General features: G+C 41.4%; 1 protein-coding gene across 3 annotated transcripts in view; it reads right to left on the reverse strand.

Moving 5' to 3' along the window:
* The window catches only part of USP24 (ubiquitin specific peptidase 24), a 147,833-nt gene extending 139,455 nt beyond the window's left edge, over positions 1 to 8,378 (reverse strand). For all 3 annotated transcript variants that reach the window (XM_068539966.1, XM_068539967.1, XM_068539965.1), the window contains exon 1: positions 7,975 to 8,378. In XM_068539966.1, the coding sequence (XP_068396067.1) occupies positions 7,975 to 8,298 (324 nt within the window). In that variant the 5' untranslated portion in view covers positions 8,299 to 8,378. The remainder of the gene's footprint in view (positions 1 to 7,974) is intronic.
* Between the last annotated feature and the right edge of the window lie 10,072 nt (positions 8,379 to 18,450).

Consider the following 18,450-nt stretch of genomic DNA (forward strand, 5'->3'; position numbering starts at 1 on the left):
GGCAAACTGACTTGCCCAATACTACAGCTGGCAATCAACAGAACCTTGAAGAGAAATGTACAGTCTCCCAAGTTCCTGGTTCAATACTCTTTCAAATACCATTTGACTTTTTATTTCACTTAAGGTGTTCTTTTCATCCATTCATTTAGTTATCTATCCAATCAAACTCTGTGAGCCAGGGGTCCTAGGACACAGAGATAGAAAGAAATAATCCTGCTCCTCAAGTCCAATGGAAACAGATACATATATGTAAACACATCTTTTTATTAACTAAAACATGATCACTGCTTTACTTGGTGTACATACAGAATGCAGTGGGAGAATGTGGCCATGTGAGACAAGTGTGCCTTGAGGAGGAATGGCATTTGAGGTAATCTTGAAGAATGAATCCATGTTAGCCAGGCAGATGGATATTGGGGCTCAGGGGTGAGAGTTAGGGAACAGATGGCCCCTGAACTGCAAGGGAGAGCATGGCACTGGAACGCAGGAGGTAAGACGGGATGGATAAGTATGGAGACCTTGAAAGAAAGGAGTTTAGATCTTACCTACAGGAAATAAGGAACCACCAAACATTTTTAAGCGAGGTTATCCCATAACTGAAATTTGCACTTTACAAAGATCATTCTGGCACCAGTGAGTGGCACAGAGAAACAATAAGAAAGGGACATGAACAAAACCAAAGCAGTAACAGAGGAAATAGACAAAAGGGGCAGGAGAGATATTTAGGGTTAGAATAAACAGGCTATTTGATAAGAAGAGAGAGTAAGGAGTCTAGAATAAATTAAATAATTGACAGATGGTGTTGCCATGGGCAGTATGGAATACCTTCATATTTTTTAGGATCTGAAATTTATTTTAAATTGCTACCAAAATGCTACACTGTAGGCTTCTAACTATAAGTTTCACAAAGCAATTCAATTTTCAACGAAAATTGCCAATATAAGAGAAATGGAAAGAGGGAAAAAAAAGCCAAAAAATGCTGACCTGTTTATGAAAAGCTAGATTCTAAAAGAACACAAAGCAGAAGTTGAAAAGCCTTGGCAACAGAATGTCTGACCAACAAATCTTTCTGGAAAAGATTTTAATTTCAGAAACCATTTTGGAAGCCTACTGATAAAGAATGTATCATATTTACTTTTTTTCAATAAAATATTTCTAACATAAACATCTTAAACCTAAGTGAAAGCATATCAAATGCTGTCAATTGAATTTTACAATGCACATAACTAAGACACTACAGGAAAGAGAACTGTGTGCTAGAACTTAAGAAGTGAAAAGACTTTGGTGGTCACCTAGGGTATTACTTATTTCTAAGAAGAAAAATAAAATCTTCAACTTAGCTCTAGAAAAAGATTCCACACACCTCTGCTTCATGGCTAAAGCATTTCAATTTCTGGAAAGATTATCAGAATGAAATATCAACTTAATTGTGTTAGCTCTCTTCTTCAGAACAAATAAAAATAAACCAAATCTACTGTCACCTACTACTAACATGAGCTTAACAAAAAATTTTTACAACTCAACTGTGACTGAAAAATATTTCAATACTGAATAATAAAAATTCCTATGATAACAATGAGAATGAGAAATACAAACTTAAAAAAGAAACTAAAACTCCCTAGAAGGAAGGCGAGAAAAAAACATCTACTCTTGAAAATGAAGCACAACCTACTTAGCAATGCCTCCACAATGTAGAAGCCTCAGGCTGAAATGTCCCTCGTATCTGAATTTTCCAGGTACCTGAAAGCTTATTTCTTTAATGTGTCCAACTTTCTTCTTCTTCCATTTTTTTTTTTAAATGAAAACCTTGTATTACATGTTCCTGACCTTTCTTAAACAGAACATACTGTAACCTTTTCTTGAGTGTGGCATCAGTAAAAACAGCCTCTCAGGGGCATGTAGCACATAAAGCTGTTTCACATCGCCCTATACAAACGGGTGAGCCTGCCTTGTTTTTAAGGTTTTCCTATCCCCTCCTTTACCCCTGGGCTACCTGTCACTTCTCACTACTGTCAAATGCACTTGCCTCCAACAGCTCACCACCTCACGTTTGGACTACTACAAAACACTTCTAATTTGATAGGAAACCTAATATTAAAACTTACTTGAACTATGTTTTTAAAAAAACAAGCTAAGACACAAATGAATGAAATGCATGATCTTGAGTGCATTAAACGTATGGGGGTGTTTTGAAATGGTTTAATCTTATGTATTTTACGTCTTACTTCTTCTGGTGTTCCAAATAAGAAAAATTTCCTGGAAAACTGAACTCCAGACATGAAAAGTATTAGTCAACTAAATCTTTCTAAATATAATAGTTCTATTAAAAGTACAAATTTTTCATGTTTGCACTCAAATTCAAATAAAATCAATATTATATGATATTTGAGCAGTAAGTACAAAGATGTGTAGTACACCGACGTCTGCTATTTGGGTCGTATTACAGCTGAAATTCTTTCCTCAAATTGTTAAAACATTACAACATTTACTTTTCTAATATTGTAATTGGTTTCAAATTTTAAGCTAACAGCATTATTATGTTGTATAAAGCTGTCACTACCTATTATGATTTCACTAGAATACACACTCACTGACACACAAGAGGTACTTCCTTCATGCCAAATTACATTCATTCTAATAGCAAATGGCCAGGTAATTACAAGGTGAGAACCAACTGTCAGATGAACTCATAAGCCTCATTCACAAAGCAGATACCTATATACTAGATTATAAAGAAATTCTTATTTCAAAATTAATCTTTCAGATTCCCTATTTCTCATTTACTTTCAACTGATTTTTGGAATTATTTTTTAACTCTAAAACTTTTAAATAGATTCCACTTTTTCTAATTTAACAAATCACAGTAAATCAGAAACCAAGAGTCATGTATCCAAATCACAAATAATAACTAAAATTTACTTATTTGATATTTACTCTACATCAAATGAGCTAGGATTGTGTATTTTAGGGAAAAAGGGCATGAATTTTAATATAAACCTTAATATATCATATAACATATTACATATTGTATATAAAATGTATTATAACTTTAATTCATGTATAACTACCCACTTAATACCAAAAGGAAAAAAGGAGGCAGAAATGAGTTAAGGAGTTACAAAGTAATGTGGTTTATATATATTCTAGCAGGACCAACTTTGGGGCTCTTAACAAAGTAGCAATGAAATCTTGCAAACACGCCTGACAAAATACTTCCAGAAAGACTATCCACAATACAGCAGGAACAAAACAAGCAGTTCACAATATTGGTGAGATCACAGCATTAAATGTCACTTCTAGGAATATTAATTATCACAGAACTAGACACTGAGGAAGGTATTTCTAGCTGTTAATTAAAATCTCCTTGCAAGAAAATTCCATTTTAGGGACTTCCCTGGTGGCGCAGTGATTAAGAATCTGCCTGCGAATGCAAGGGACATGGGTTCGATCCCTGGTCTGGGAAGATCCCACACGCCATGGAGCAGCTAAGCGCATACGCCACAACTACTGAGCCTGTGCTCTAGAGCCCGCGAGCCACAACTACTGAAGCCCGCACACCTAGAGCCCGTGCTCCACAACAGGAGAAGCCACCACAAGGAGAAGCCCATGCACCACAACGAAGAGTAGCCCCACTCGCCACAACTAGAGAAAGCCCGCGCGTAGCAATGAAGACCCAACACAGCCATAAATAAATAAATAAATTTATTTTTTAAAAATTCCATTTTTGTATTTTCTAAAGACAAAAGAAGGAGACTTAATAACAAATAAGGTATATTTCACAACTGTTAAATTTTAAAAGGTGCCTACAACAGTTCTTGGTTCTAAATTCTACTAACTCTCTGGACAGGATCACAATTCTTAAAGGACCAACTCTCTCCCAGCTCTGTGGAGGGCAGAACCAGGGGGCATGCCCTGAGTAGTGGTCAGGGGGGTTGACAGCCATATAGCACTGAAGAATTCTGACAGTGGGGGTGTTAAACATCTGGATAAGTTATTTAGAGCAGCTGTGAGATCTCACTCTGTAATAATAGAACAGACTGCTACCTGCCGTGGAAAGGGTTTGAAGTAATGCTATTCAAAATCAAAACTGGATAACTTTTCAAAGTCCCGTCCAGACCCAGAGACCAAGAATTACATATACATCTACATGCAACAATACTAATAACAACCAAACACAACTTTCTGCAAAGCAATACCTTTACTTCACTGGAGGATATTTAAAAAGTGGCTTTCTGTGCAGTTTTATGTGTTCTGCTAGATATCTGGGTCTTTTTTATCTGCATTCTCCTTGCTGCTACTGAACCAGAAGTTAACGTCTTTTACTTTCCAAATTTTAATTTTTAAACCAAGTACTAATTATAGCATGGGCCCAAATTACTAAACTGGTTTACCTAACTACATGACCGTGGGAAGTCATTTCTTGCAAAATGAGTGGCTTGCACTAAGATCCACCAGAATGTAACCTTCACTTTCTGTTCAGCACTCTATTCCCAGCCCCAGGACCTGGAAGGCATCAAATGTTTACCAAATAAGAGGATCATTCCTGTCCCCAAATGACAAATATAAAATAAATGTAATCATTTTTTCTTTTTTAACAATTAGATTTTAATCTGTATTATTCCCAAACATTTTTAAGAGGACACTGAAACTGAAATTTCCTATGGGGCAAATAGAAATTTATATATTTTCAAACAAGGTACTAATTTTTTAGAAATAAAACAAGTAGATTACACAAGAGCTGGCAATCTTCACACTGTTTATTATACTTCCCTTTGCTTCAACCCATTACTGTGTCCTGTCCCCTTTTCATTTGAAAGGCAGGCCGCTGGTAGGGAGAAAGCACACTGGACTTGCAGTGCATGGGGCTGGGTTCTAGTCCCATCTCTTCCATTAACTGGCTCTGTGGGGACATGTCACTTCCCCTTTGGGGCCTGCAAGGTTGCACTTGTAAAACAACGGAGCCAAACTAATCATTAATTTCTAAAGTCTTCTGCTTTAAAAATCTATGATTCTCCTTTCATTCTACCCATTATCCTATTCCTAATGCCTTGATTCAGCAATTGCCAGCCACATCATTCCTAGACTTGTACAGGAGCCTCCAAATTTGTCTTTTTCCCTCTTTATTTTTCCTTATCTTAAAATGAATTCAATCCTAAAACCATGAGTTGAGCAGAATGAAAAGTACACTGTCTTGGAAGTCAGAGAGAACAGGTTCAAATTCACACTTTGCCACTAGCCAAGCATAGCTCTAAAATGGTGATCTTATTAACTCTCTCATTGGGGATTAAATAAAATGTATAAAGCACCTAACATAGTGCCTGACACACTGTGTAGATGCTCAGCAATGTTTAGCACTTCTCCCTATTTCCCAAGATCAAATGCCTCAGGTTCCCACTGTCTACAGCAAGGATGACCAACAAGGTGCACAGGTGGCATGCAAGAAGATCTGTAAAACTACAGAGGCAAAAACGGGGTTAAACATTCTCACCAGGCTCCTGTGTGCCAGGAAAGTGTCTCCCTGTATCCTTGCCAATACTCTTCTGGGTAAATCAGCCTAAGTAACCAGCCCCTAGTGAACTCTCAAAATTAAATGGTGCAGCCAAATCCACAGGTCAAGAGGAAATGAAAACTTGACACGATTCTTCAAAAAGTCATAGATTCTCTGGATTTTACGTTAAAGCAAACTCCTCAGCCTGTCATTCATATGCAAAGAAGCCAGTCCCAATTCTTAGTATTTAAATGTACAGGCAGTACAACTAATGTTAAAGTACCACCAAGCATTATAATTTATTTTGATTTTGCAATTCTAGGAAATTAAAAGGTGTGACAAAAGAAAAAGAGAGTAAAATTTTTCACAAAATGAGGATACACTGAACTTTGTAGGGCCTTACAAGCATCTTCAGAAAAAGCAATGGCTTTCTTCTTGATTTCAAAACTGGGTCAAAACTAGAAGGAAGGGGGCTTCCCTGGTGGCGCAGTGGTTAAGAATCCGCCTGCCAATGCAGGGGACAGCGGTTCGATCCCTGGTCCGGGAAGATCCCACATGCCGCGGAACAACTAAGCCTGTGTGCCACAACTACTGAGCCTGCACTCTAGAGCCCGTGAGCCACAACTACTGAGCACGTGTGCCACAACTACTGAAGCCCACATGCCTAGAGCCCGTGCTCCGCAACAAGAGAAGCCACCGCAATGAGAAGCCCGCGCACGGCAACAAAGAGTATCCCCCACTAGCCGCAACTAGAGAAAGCCGGCGCGCAGCAATGAAGACCAAACGCAGCCAAAAATAAATAAATAAATTTATAAAAAAAACTCGAAGGAACAAGGAGAGGAGTGACGGGGACTTGCAAAGAGAAGCTCATTTCTTAAAGTGACTTAGGTACAGTTATTTAAATATATGGGAATTTTTTCCAAAACTAGGACTAATTACAAACTTTACTGCCATATACTAGTCAATGATCTAGCTGAGTTACTAGGTAACAGAGGGTAATCAACCAAGTGTGTGGAAGTCTGGAAACCAAAGAGATCTTGTGAAGAAATCTGGCTTTTTGAAGTGCCGCCTTCTTTCCCAAAATACTTCAGCCCAAGGAACTGCTGCAAAAGAATATAACTAAAAGGATAGAACATTATTTAGGAAAGAATTCTATCAGGAGGCTTAGCTTCATTAAGAATTATCCAAATTCACATCTCTACTGAAAAACCCAAACCACTAGAGTAGGCCAACCTGCTCTACTGGACCCTTGAAATGTACTAAGCAGTGAATCTGACCAAAACTCCTACCATGAGCTGCCATATTTCTGCAAAGTAATTATTCACAAGCACTGTTGCTTCTGGTTGATGCTTTTTAAAAATTCAGAGGTAAAGTCTGTTTTCTCCCCCCATGTTCTTTGCTCACATCCTTAACTAAAACAAAAAGGAATCGTCTCCACCCAGATTTGAGATTTCTGACCAAAGCCATTCGCCTAGACGGCCCTCTTTCTCCTTAACAGACTTCTCCAGTCCCCTTATCTCCCGCCCTGTCCCTGTCCCTCTACATAGCACCCTCAGTATTGCTCCAATCCCTTTCTCCAGTCTAGCTTTCCCTCATTTCTGACTTAATCGATGACCAGTACTCTGCTTACCCAGACTTGGTCCCAGCTTCGTCCTCCAACTCCAGTCCCATCACTGCCTAGCCCCTCCTCAGCTTTGACTCCTGCCCTGGCATCTTATCTCTAACCTCTCTCAGTCTAATCCCCGTGGCTTTAATATCTGACCTCAACGACGCCCCCCCCGCCCCAGACTTTATTGCAGCTGAGCCCCCTCCCCACTTCCTATCAATTCTTGTCATTCCTGGCCTCTGCCCAGTCCCTCTTCATTTTAGACCATGACCAATCTCCTCTCTTTCTGGTCCTTGGCTAAAACCCAAACCCCATTCCTGACCTCATTCCTGACCCTAGCAAAGCCGCTACTCTGGCTGGCCCATCCCACTTTTTCTCTGACTCTGAACCTGGTGCCTCCCCACTCCTTCACTGAAACCCTGGGCCGGGAAATCTCGGGCCCTCGCGTAATCTCCTAGGACCCCATTTCTCACCCCCTGATACAAGCGTCCTCCCCATCACACACTCCAGGTCAACGTGTCTGGCTCTCCCCATCTTGGAGGCCAGCCTTGGGCCCTCCTCCCCATCCCCGACCCGGGCCTGCCCCGTTAGTGAGCTCAGCTCAAAGCCCAGGGACCCCCTACTCACGCTGCCGCGCAGCCCTGCCCTACAGCCCTTATTGCCACTCAGCCCCTCCCCATGGGCCCTTCTCCCCACTTGACCCCAGTCCGGTGACCTCCATCCCGACGAGCCCGGTGTTCCATTCCCCCTCTCTCCGTGCCTCCCCCGCCTCACAAGCCCTCCGCACTCCAAGCCCAGTGGGGGGGGGGGTCTGTCCCCTCCCCTGGGAACTCCAGCCCGCTGGCCTCTCCCGCGGGGGTCATGGGTCGCCCCTCCTCACCTCGGTGTCCACCACCTCGTGGTAGGCGGGCGGGGGGTCGAAGCCGCCGCCGCCTCCGGTGCTGCCGCCGCGGGAAGGGCCTCCGCCGCCGCCGTCACCGCCGCCGTCGCCCCGCGAGCCCCCGCCAGGCCCGGGGCTGGGGCCGCCGCCGCTGTCCATGGGCTCGTAGCCGCCGTAGTCGAGGCCCGGCCGCTCGTTGGTGAGCAGCGCCACGGCCTCGTTGATGTCGTTCTTGGCCAGGCGAAGGGCCTTGCGGATGGTGGCAGGGTCCGAGAAGCCCATGCACAGCAGCGTGGTCATGTGCTGCTCCTCCTCCGATTCCATGGCTCGGGCCTCCGGGCCGCGCCAGCCGGCGGGCTGCGAAGCTGCGGGTCCGGGGCCTGGCGGGCCGCGCGGCGCTGCCTCCGCGCCGTCCCCGCGCCCGGGAGGGCCCCTGCACTCCTGCGCTGCGCGCTCCGCGGCCGCCGGGCCAGGGTGGGCGCGGGGGTGGGCGCCCCGAGCCGAGCGACGGCTGTGGAAGGCTCAGGCGCTGCGGCGGCCCGGCCCAGCCCTGCGCGCCGCCATGTTGGCCTCCTCCTCCGCCTCCGCCTCCTCCGGCCCGCGGGGCCGCGCCTCCGCTCCCGGAAGCCGCACGAGAAACCGCGGGGCCCGCCGGTCACGGGTGAGGGTTGGGGGGTGATTTTTCTTTCTTTCTTTCTTTTTTTAATAGAGGCGGTAAGGGAGGGGCTGCGCCGCGGAGCGTATCTAGGGTGAAAGGGACGCCGTGAGGCCCGGGCGGAGGCAAGGGAGGGTTCTCCGCCGTCGCCGCCGCCCGCCCATTCCTCCAGCAACAGGTTCCCGCGGGAGGGGCGGGAGCAAAGTGCAACGCGCTGCGCGGAACGTCCCCGAAGTCCCCGAAGTCCCCGAGCTGGCGATCCTGCCCGGCGCTGACGGCGGTTCCCCCCGAACCTCGCCGGAGTCCCCGCCGGACTCTCGCTCCCGGACTTGCTCGCCCCGGCGCGGCCCGGAACGCACCGCAGCCTAAACGCAGTGCGCTCGGCGGCTACTGTAACCCACCCCAAACCTGGCCTGACTTGCACCGCGGTCCTGAAGGAAATCCTCCAGCCACGCTGCCTGACATACCCTTCAGCGCCCACTTAAATTCATGCCCAAAGCAGGCAAACCAACCCACCCGGGCTGAAATGCACCCCCCACATACTCTTGACCTAAATCCCTCCAACTTTCGCTGAAATCACCCTAAACTGGTTGAAGTGAATTCCCAGCCCTCGTTGAATTTTCCTTCCAGCATTGACTGACCACCACCTACCCCCAGCCAACCTGACTGGACTCTACCAAACTCATACAAAAATCCCCTGAGAGTCCGAAACATATTTTTACAACCGGAACTCCAAACCCCAGTACTCTCTGTGAAAACCTCCAAAAACTCCTGACTGCATCAGCCTCCTTCAGCCTCTGACTCATTCGAACACTTTGGACCTCTACTTCCCTCCTGATGCTCATCCACCCACCCACATTCTACTGCACCCTTTGGCTCAGGATTCCGTCTTTGTTCTGCCTTTTGAGGGAGGACTACCCTCCCTCTTTTTTATGCCCTTTGGGGGAGGGGACCGCACCCCCGTTGGTTTCCACCATTGAGCATTCCTCTTCCCCTTCAAAGGCCTGCTTTCTTTGCTTTCTCTTTCCACTTTTAGCATTAGCGCGCAGGGGCCGTATCTTTAGTCCACTGACTACCATGTAAGCCCTGGTCCTTGCTATTTCCCGCCTTCAATTTCCTTTTATTCTTGCTTCTCCCAAGTTCTTTCCCCACCCTCTCCCAAGATCCTGATGCTTTTTCCATATCTCACTTCATCTCCTATTACCCTTACCCTGGTTTCTTCCTGAACCCTGAAGTCCACCGTCTAACCTTTCTCATACCGTCAAATCCCTCCTGTTGCCAACCAGGCACTCACTAAAATCCCCCTTTACCCCAAATCTTAAATTAGGGACAGTACCCAGAAATTTTCTCTGCACTCTCTCTATTAGCATCCTTTTCCCTGGACCATGAGCCCTTCTTGTCTAGTACTTGCTGCATAAATTTATAAACACCAGCAATTTGATTTACAGGGTGAATTTATCACTGCTGTTTACATTTAAATGAAGTAACTGTATTTGTTGTATTGATTAAAGGCTAGATTATAGACCAAAGACTAGGACTAATATGCAAAGGAAGTAAAGTCTCGTAATTTGTTAATGAAAATAACAAAACTCCTCTCTTCTTCCATTTCTGAACAACAACAAAAAAGAACCTGCTAAGGAAGAATGCCTATAATTGGATCAGGTCACAGTGTGTATATTAAAATAAAATTTTATTAAGTGTTATCCACTTCTAGGTACTCGATGACATTTTAGATATTTATCTGTGGCATATGAAGAACAAAAGTAATCCAAATCAACCCAAGCAACCTGTCATAGAGTACCTGCCAAGGTAATTAGTTTTTTCAACAAATAATGTACTTAGTATTTGTCAGGTGCCAGGTACTGTTCTTGGCACTGGTGATGCAACTCTAAACAAAGTAGACAAAATTTGATGATGGCAAAGTGATGACATTCAATTTTGCACTGTGTTTAAAGAGTTAATTCAGTGACCAAATTAAGAAATCAGTTATAAGGGAAGAGAAAGTAACAGGTAAAGAAAAAATTGTTTGCCACTGAAATTCAAAATAGAACTCAAGAGGTAATGAGACGGGGCCGACCGATTCAGCTGGCACATAAAAAGACTCATCAACAGTGGCAGGTTTATAGATCGTGACAGAGGAAACTGTGCTGAGCTGAGAAGAGGAAGCAGAGAAAAACAAAGTCTGTGATAAAAACTGGAAAGGAGCCACAGAAGGCTACAAAAAAAAAGGAAGGCCATTTTTGAACCAGATCCTGGAGTGACTGAAAAGCCAAAGTGTCATTTGAGGATGTGAGTAGTATAATCACACTTTTTTGCATGTAAGAAAGCAAGTGAGCACTTTAAACTCTGTTGAATTGGGTTAGCAGGAGAGGGGACTGTGCTATGAATATTCATACCTTCACTTACATTTTTATTTTTATTGCAGTAGAATCTTGAAAATGTTAAAGGACCCCCCAAAATAAATATTTAATTCACATTTATCCTTATTTAGAAGCTTTTAGAAGAAAAGGAAATAGCTTGGTCTTGAGGAGAGGTATAATGGACTGTCTTTTTTTTTTTTTAATCTATTAAGTTTTTATTTTTTTAACATCTTTATCAGAGTATAATTGCTTTACAATGGTGTGTTAGTTTCTGCTTTATAACAAAGTGAATCAGCTATACATATACATATATCCCCATATCTCCTCCCTCTTGCGTCTCTCTTTCACCCTCCCTATCCCACTCCTCTAGGTGGTCACAAAGCACTGAGCTGACCTCGCTGTGCTCTGCAGCTGCTTCCCGCTAGCTACCTATTTTACATTTGGCTGTATATATAAGTCCATGCCACTCTCTCACTTCGTCCCAGCTTACCCCTCCCCCTCCCCATGTCCATTCTCTACATCTGCATCTTTATTCCTCTCCTGCCCCTAGGTTCTTCATAACCATTTTTTTCTTTTTTTTAAGATTCCATCTATATGTGTTAGCATACGGTATTTGTTTTTCTCTTTCTGACTTACTTCACTCTGTATGACAGACTCTAGGTCCATCCACCTCACTACAAATAACTCCATTTTGTTTCTTTTTATGGCTGAGTAATAGTCCATTGTATGTATGTGCCACATCTTCTTTATCCATTCATCTGTCGATGGACACTTAGGTTGCTTCCATGTCCTGGCTATTGTAAATAGTGCTGCAATGAACATTGTAGTACGTCACTCTTTTTGAATTATGGTTTTCTCAGGGTATATGCCCAGTAGTGGGATTGCTGGGTCATATGGTAGTGCTATTTTTAGTTTTTTAAGGAACCTCCATACTGTTCTCCATAGTGGCTGTATCAATTTACATTCCCACCAACAGAGCAAGAGGGTTCCCTTTTCTCCACACCCTCTCCAGCATTTATTGTTTGTAGATTTTCTGATGATGGCCATTCTGACTGGTGTGAGGTGATACCTCATTGTAGTTTTGATTTGCATTTCTCTAATGATTAGTGATGTTGAGCATCCTTTCATGTGTTTGTTGGCAATCTGTATATCTTCTTTGGAAAAATGTCTATTTAGATCTTCTGTCCATTTTTGGATTGGGTTGTTCATGTTTTTGATATTGTGCTGCATGAGCTGCTTGTAAATTTTGGAGATTAGTTAATGGACTGTCTTGAAGATAAGATATGAGGGGTTTCTAATAATAATTAATAAGTAATTTAAAAACATCTATTGAGTGTCTATTTTGAGGCAGGCTGAGGACTAGGGAGACAACTGTGAGCAAAACATGCATAGTTTCTGCCCCTTTAGAACTTTAAAGGCTTTAAAGGGAGACAGAAAAATAAGCAGTAATAATAAAGTGTGATAGGTGCTTTGATAGGGGAATTTCAGGAAGTAAGGAGCAAATTTCTTGCCTCCTATGGGCATAAATTACCAAATCTAGGAAATCTGGAAAGTTTCCCAAAGTAAATGTTAAACAATAATATGATAGAAAGTAGGAAAACCAGAAAAAGTAATGTAAGATGAGGGGCGAGAGTTCCAAAGAATAGGAACAGCATGTGCAAAGGCTATGGAGTGGGTAAGAAGGAAGCAATTTAGGGGAATTAAAAGTCAGTGGAGTGTGGCTGGAGTGCAGAGTTCTGGAGAGGTAGCAATGAGAAAGGAATCTAGAAACCTAGACAGACACCAGATCTGAGAGGGCCTTTTAAACTCTGATAAGGGGTTTGAACTTTATTCTGAAGGTATGGGAAACCACTGAATCATTTGTATAGAGGAGAGAGGTGATGGATGTTACTTAAATTTTTAAAAGATCAACCTAACTGCAGTGTAGAGAATGGTATAGAAGAGAGGAAGAGAGAAAGTAGAGAATCCATTTAGGAGACAAGATCAGTTAGCCTTCCTAGGTAACCTTTGAAATGAAAGAGTTGAGTTGTTTTTTTGTCCAATCTACAATATTTGTCTTTTTGTTCTTGGTTTCTGGCAGTTTAACTGTGATGTGTCTATGGATGGTTTTCTTTGTACTTGTTTTCAATGGAGTTTGCAGAGATTCTTGAATATGTGGCTTGAGATCTTTCATAGCTTGGAAAATTCTTGGCTATTGCTTCTTTATATTCTGTTTCATTCTCTCTCTCCTCCTGCGACTTCAATTAAATGAATGTGAGGCTCTTTTCACTGAACCATTTCTGTCTCCTATGCTTGTTTCTGTATTTTTTATTCTTTTGTCTCTGTGCTTCAGTCTAGATTTTTTTTTCTGTCCTTTCCTCTGGTTCACACATTCTCTCTTCAGCTACATCTTATCTGCTAAGTCTATCTATTGAGTTCTTAATTTCAGTTATTGTGTATTTAAATTCTAAAATTCACTTTAATTCTTATGCCTTTCACATTTTTCTGAAATTCTTTATCTTAATTTCTTTAACATATTAATTACAGCTGTTTTATAGTCAGTGTCTGATAGCTTCCATATCTGCACTTCTGTGGGTCCATTTCTATTGTCTGATTTTTCTCTTGATTACCAATCAATTCTTATGTTTTGCAAGCATAATTAAAAATTTTTTTCTGCGCATTAAATTTTAAAGATTATATATTGTTTAAAAACTATATAGATGACCTTAGGCTCTAGATGATGTTATCTTCCTTACAAGTGGATTTACTTTATCTTCTGGCAGGTAACTGGGAGTAGGAATGATAAACAAAGTAATCTAATAAAGGATTAAGTATTTTTGGAAGCTAGACATCAATCTTTCTGGGGGCTGGTTTACTTTTGGACCACCTTTACTCCTAGCATACTTTAGGATTCCCAACTGTTTTGGTTATGTATTGTTGTATCTCAAAACACCACACACTTGTGGCTTTAAACATCAATGACTAATCATTTCTCATAATTCTCTGAGTTGACTGGATTGTTCTTCTGCTCCATTTGGTGTTGGCTGGGATCACTCATAAAGTTCCATTCACCTGAGAGCTTGGCTGGGGCATTTTTTTGCTCTTCCACATGACCCCTCTCTCCATATAATGTCCCATCCTTCAGGGCTTCTCCACATGACCTGTTTCTCCATTGGGATAACCTGGACTTCCTTATGCTGGGTTCTAAGAGGGAGAATTTCAAAAATGCAAACCCTAGTGAGCAAGTGCTTATCAAATCTATGTTTGTGTCTCTTTTACTGATGTACTATTGATGAAGACAAATCACGTGACCAAGCCCAGAGCCAATGTGAAGAGACCCACCCCAAGGCATAAATATTGGAAGGTGTGTTTCATTGCAGGGGCCACCAGTGTAACAGATTACTATACTAAATGAAAGCCTGGGGTGTTTATCCAAGCCCTTCCTCTTTAGTGGCCCTTGATCTCCAATTTTTGTCATCTCAGTTCTGTAAGACTGCCCAAAGCTCTCCTCAGCTTCTCAGCTTCTTGATTGATGATTAAGAATCAGCAAATGCATGAAAGGGAAAAGCAGTGCCAAATGATGGGCTCACTCATCATGTTCACCTCTCTGAACTTCCTTTCTCTTTGGGATTTGGCCCTTCAAGTTCTCACTTGGAAACTTTCCAGTGCCTTTAAATAGATATTTTTTCTATTCTGCCCGACTTGTCTGGTTGTTCTCAGTAAGAGGGATGGTCTTAAAAAAGCAGATCTGTCATTGATGGGAGCAGAAATCCCATAGAATGAAAGAAGATGGATAAAAGTACTTCAAGGTAGGGAGTAAAAGGAGCAGACCCTGACAGAGAAGGAGGTTTTCCAAGACTAGGAAGAGGTTAGTATTTTGTATATTCCATGAGGAGGAAGAGGCTTGCCCTGTTGCCTCACAGTGCCCCAAGAAGTAGAAAGAGCTCAGAGAGAAATGACTGCCTGGGCTTCCAGCATCTCCAGCCTCCACAAAATTCCCCACTCTCCAGCAGGGCAGGGAAGTAGCAGAACCACCTTCCCTTGGAGGACCTTAGCTTGTACAGGCTATACTGTGATTCTTTCAGTGTTAACTAGTATAGAGAGACCAGAGGGCACTTCTTGATGCTTCAGACTACAGAAGACCCCTGCAACTTGTATAAATCCACCCCCCCACCCCTGCAGTAGAGGAGGGAGTCCTAATTGTGACTGTAATTCAACATTTCAATGCTTTGGCAAATGGAGTTTTAGGTAAGCTTTAAATTGTTTCAGAAAAAATAAAGAAAAATGGTATTTAATTTACCAGATATTGATGGATGCAAATTCATACCCATTATATATGTTTAAAAATTAGTAAAAACAGCCACCAGAAAATTGGCACCAATGGCCATACCTAGAATACTCTACTTGGGCATTGATTTTTTTTTTCTTTTGGTAACAGCTTTATTAAGATGTAATCCACTTACTATACAGTTCACTCATTAAAAGTGTACAATTCAATGTTTTTTTAGTATATTCATGGGTATGTACAACTATCACCACAGTCAATTTTCGAACATTTTCATCACCTAAGAAAGAAACTTAGATGGATGTTTCCTTTAGCCATCCTTATTCTATTTCCTTATCCTCCCCAGTGCTGAACAAACACAAATCTACTTTATGTCTCTATAGATTTGCCTATTCTAGAAAATTCATGTAAGTGGAATCTTACAATATGTGGCCTTTTTGTCTGGCTTCTTTTACTTAGTATACTGTTTTCAAGCTTTATCCATGTTATATAGCATATATCAGTACTTCATTCCATTTTATGGCTGAGTAGTATTATATGGATATACCACATTTTGTTTATCCCTTCCTGATGGACATTTGAATGTTAGGGTATTATGAATAACGCTTCTATAACCACTTATGTAAAACTTTTTGTGTGGTCATATGTTTTCCTTTCTCTTACCCAAGAGAACCTAAGAGCAGAATTGCTCGGTCAAATGTTAACTCTGTTTAATTTTTTGAGGAATTGCCAAATTGTTTCCAAAATAGCCTAACCAATTTACATTCTCACCAGCAGTGTATGAGGGTCCGATTTCTCCACATTTTCTCAACTAATTGTCATAAGCTGACTTTTTGATTATAGCCACCCTAGTGGGCGTGAAGTGGTATCTCATGGTTTTGGTTTGCATTTCCCTGATGACCAATGATATTGAGCATCTATTCATGGGCTTATTGGTCATTTGTATATCTTCTTTGGAGAAAGGTCTATTCAAGTCCTTTGCTCCTTTTCGAATTGGATTGTCTTTTTATTATTAAGTTGCAAGTGTTCTTTTATATTCTAGATCCAAATCCTTTACCAGATGTATGATTTGCAGATATTTTCTCCCATTCTGTGTGTGTCTTTTCATTTTTTTGGCAGCGTCCTTTGAAGCACAAAAGTTTTAAATTTTGATGAAGTCCAATTTATCTTTTTTTTTTCTTTTGTTGCTGTGCTTTTGGTCTCATATCCAAGAAATCATTGCCAAATCCAATGTCATGAAGTTTTTCATCGATATGTTCTTCTAAGAATTTTATATGTTTAGCTCTTATATTTTGAGTTAATCTTTGTATATGGTGTGAGGTAAAGGACCAATTTCATTCTTTTGCATTTGGCTTCTCTTTGTTGAAAAGACTATTCTTTCCCCATTGAATGGTCTTGCATCCCTGTCAAACATCAATTAAACATAGACACATGGGTTTATTTCTGGAACCTCATTTCTGTTCCGTTGAGATATATGTCTATCCTTATGCCTATACCACACTCTCTTGATTACTGTTCCTGTTTAGTAAGTTTTAAAATCAAGTGTGAATTCTTCAACTTGGTTCTTTTTCAAGATTGTTTTGGCCATTCTGGGTTCCCTGCAATCATATATTAATTTTAGAATCAGTTTGTCAATTTCTACAAGAAAGTCAGCTGGAATCCTGATAGGGAGTGCACTGAATCTGTAGACAAATTTGGGGAGTATTACCATCTTAACAACATTAAGTCTTTCAATCCATGAACATGGGATGTCTTTCCATTTATTTAGATCTTCTTTAATTCTTTCAGCACTGTTTTCTATTTTTCAGAGTACAAGTCTTGTACTCCTTTTGCTAGATTTAAACCTAAATATTTTACTCTTTTTGATGCTACTGTAAATGGGGTTGTTTTATTAATTTCATACTTGGATTATTTGAATGCAAATGTATAGAAATACAATTGAATTTTACGTATTGCTCTTGTAACATACAACCTTGCTGAACTTGTTTACTAATTCTAATAGTTTCCTAGTGTATGTCTTAGGATTTTCTATACACAAGATCATGTTTTCTGTGAATAGAGAGAGTTTTGTTTCTTTCTTTCCAATCTGGATGTCTTTTTAAAATTTTCCTTGCCTAATTGCCCTGGCTAGAACCTTCAGTATGGTCGGTGTTGAATAGAGGTGGCAATAGCAGCCATCCTTGTCTTTTTCCTGATCTTAGGAGGAAAGCATGCAGCCTTTCACCATTAAGTATGATGTTCACTCTGGCTTTTTCATATATAGCTTTTATTAATGTTGAGATAGTTTCCTTCTATTCCTAGTTTGTTGAGTGTTTTATCATGAAAGGGTGCTGGATTTTGTCAAATGCTTTTTCTTTGCATATTGACATAATTATGTGGTTTTGTTTTTTATTCTATTAATCTTGTGCATTGCTTTAATTGATTTTCAGATGTTAAACCAATCTTGCATTCTGGGATAGAGCCCACTTTATCATGGTGATACTACTTTATATATGTTACTGGATTTAGTTTGCTAATATTTTGCTTAAAAACACAGTGATAATGTTAGGGAAAGAGAGCAATTACTTTTAGAGGAATCTAGAGTCTGATTATTTACTGCAAAAAAAAAAAAAATCAGTATGAAAAAACAGAGAAATCTAGAAGAAGGAAGAGGAAAAGGTAATTTTAAGTTCAAGCCTCCTCCCACCCTTTAGTAAAGAAAGCATATTGCCAAATGGGGAGTCATTTAAAAGTTACTGTGGGGGCTTCCCTGGTGGCACAGTGGTTAGGAATCCGCCTGCCAATGCAGGGATCACGGGTTTGAGCTCTGGTCCGGGAAGATCCCACATGCTGCAGAGCAACTAAGCCCGTGCGCCACAACTACTGAAGGCCGTGCGCCCTAGAGCCCTTGCTCCACAACAAGAGAAGCCACTGCAGTGAGAAGCCTGCGCACCGCAACAAAGAGTAGCCCCCGCTCGCTGCAACTAGAGAAAGACCGCGCGCAGCAACGAAGACCCAACGCAGCCAAAAATAAATAAATAAAATAAATTAATTAATTTAAATAAATAAATAAATAAATGGAAGTTAATGTGGTGTCTTTTGTCACTTAAGAAGATGATACAGGGCTTCCCTGGTGGCGCAGTGGTTGAGAATCTGCCTGCCAATGCAGGGGACACGGGTTCAAGCCCTGGTCTGGGAAGACCCCACATGCCGCGGAG

The sequence above is a fragment of the Eschrichtius robustus genome, chromosome 3, assembly GCF_028021215.1.
Source record: "Eschrichtius robustus isolate mEscRob2 chromosome 3, mEscRob2.pri, whole genome shotgun sequence".
In the NCBI taxonomy this organism is placed as follows: domain Eukaryota; kingdom Metazoa; phylum Chordata; class Mammalia; order Artiodactyla; family Eschrichtiidae; genus Eschrichtius; species Eschrichtius robustus.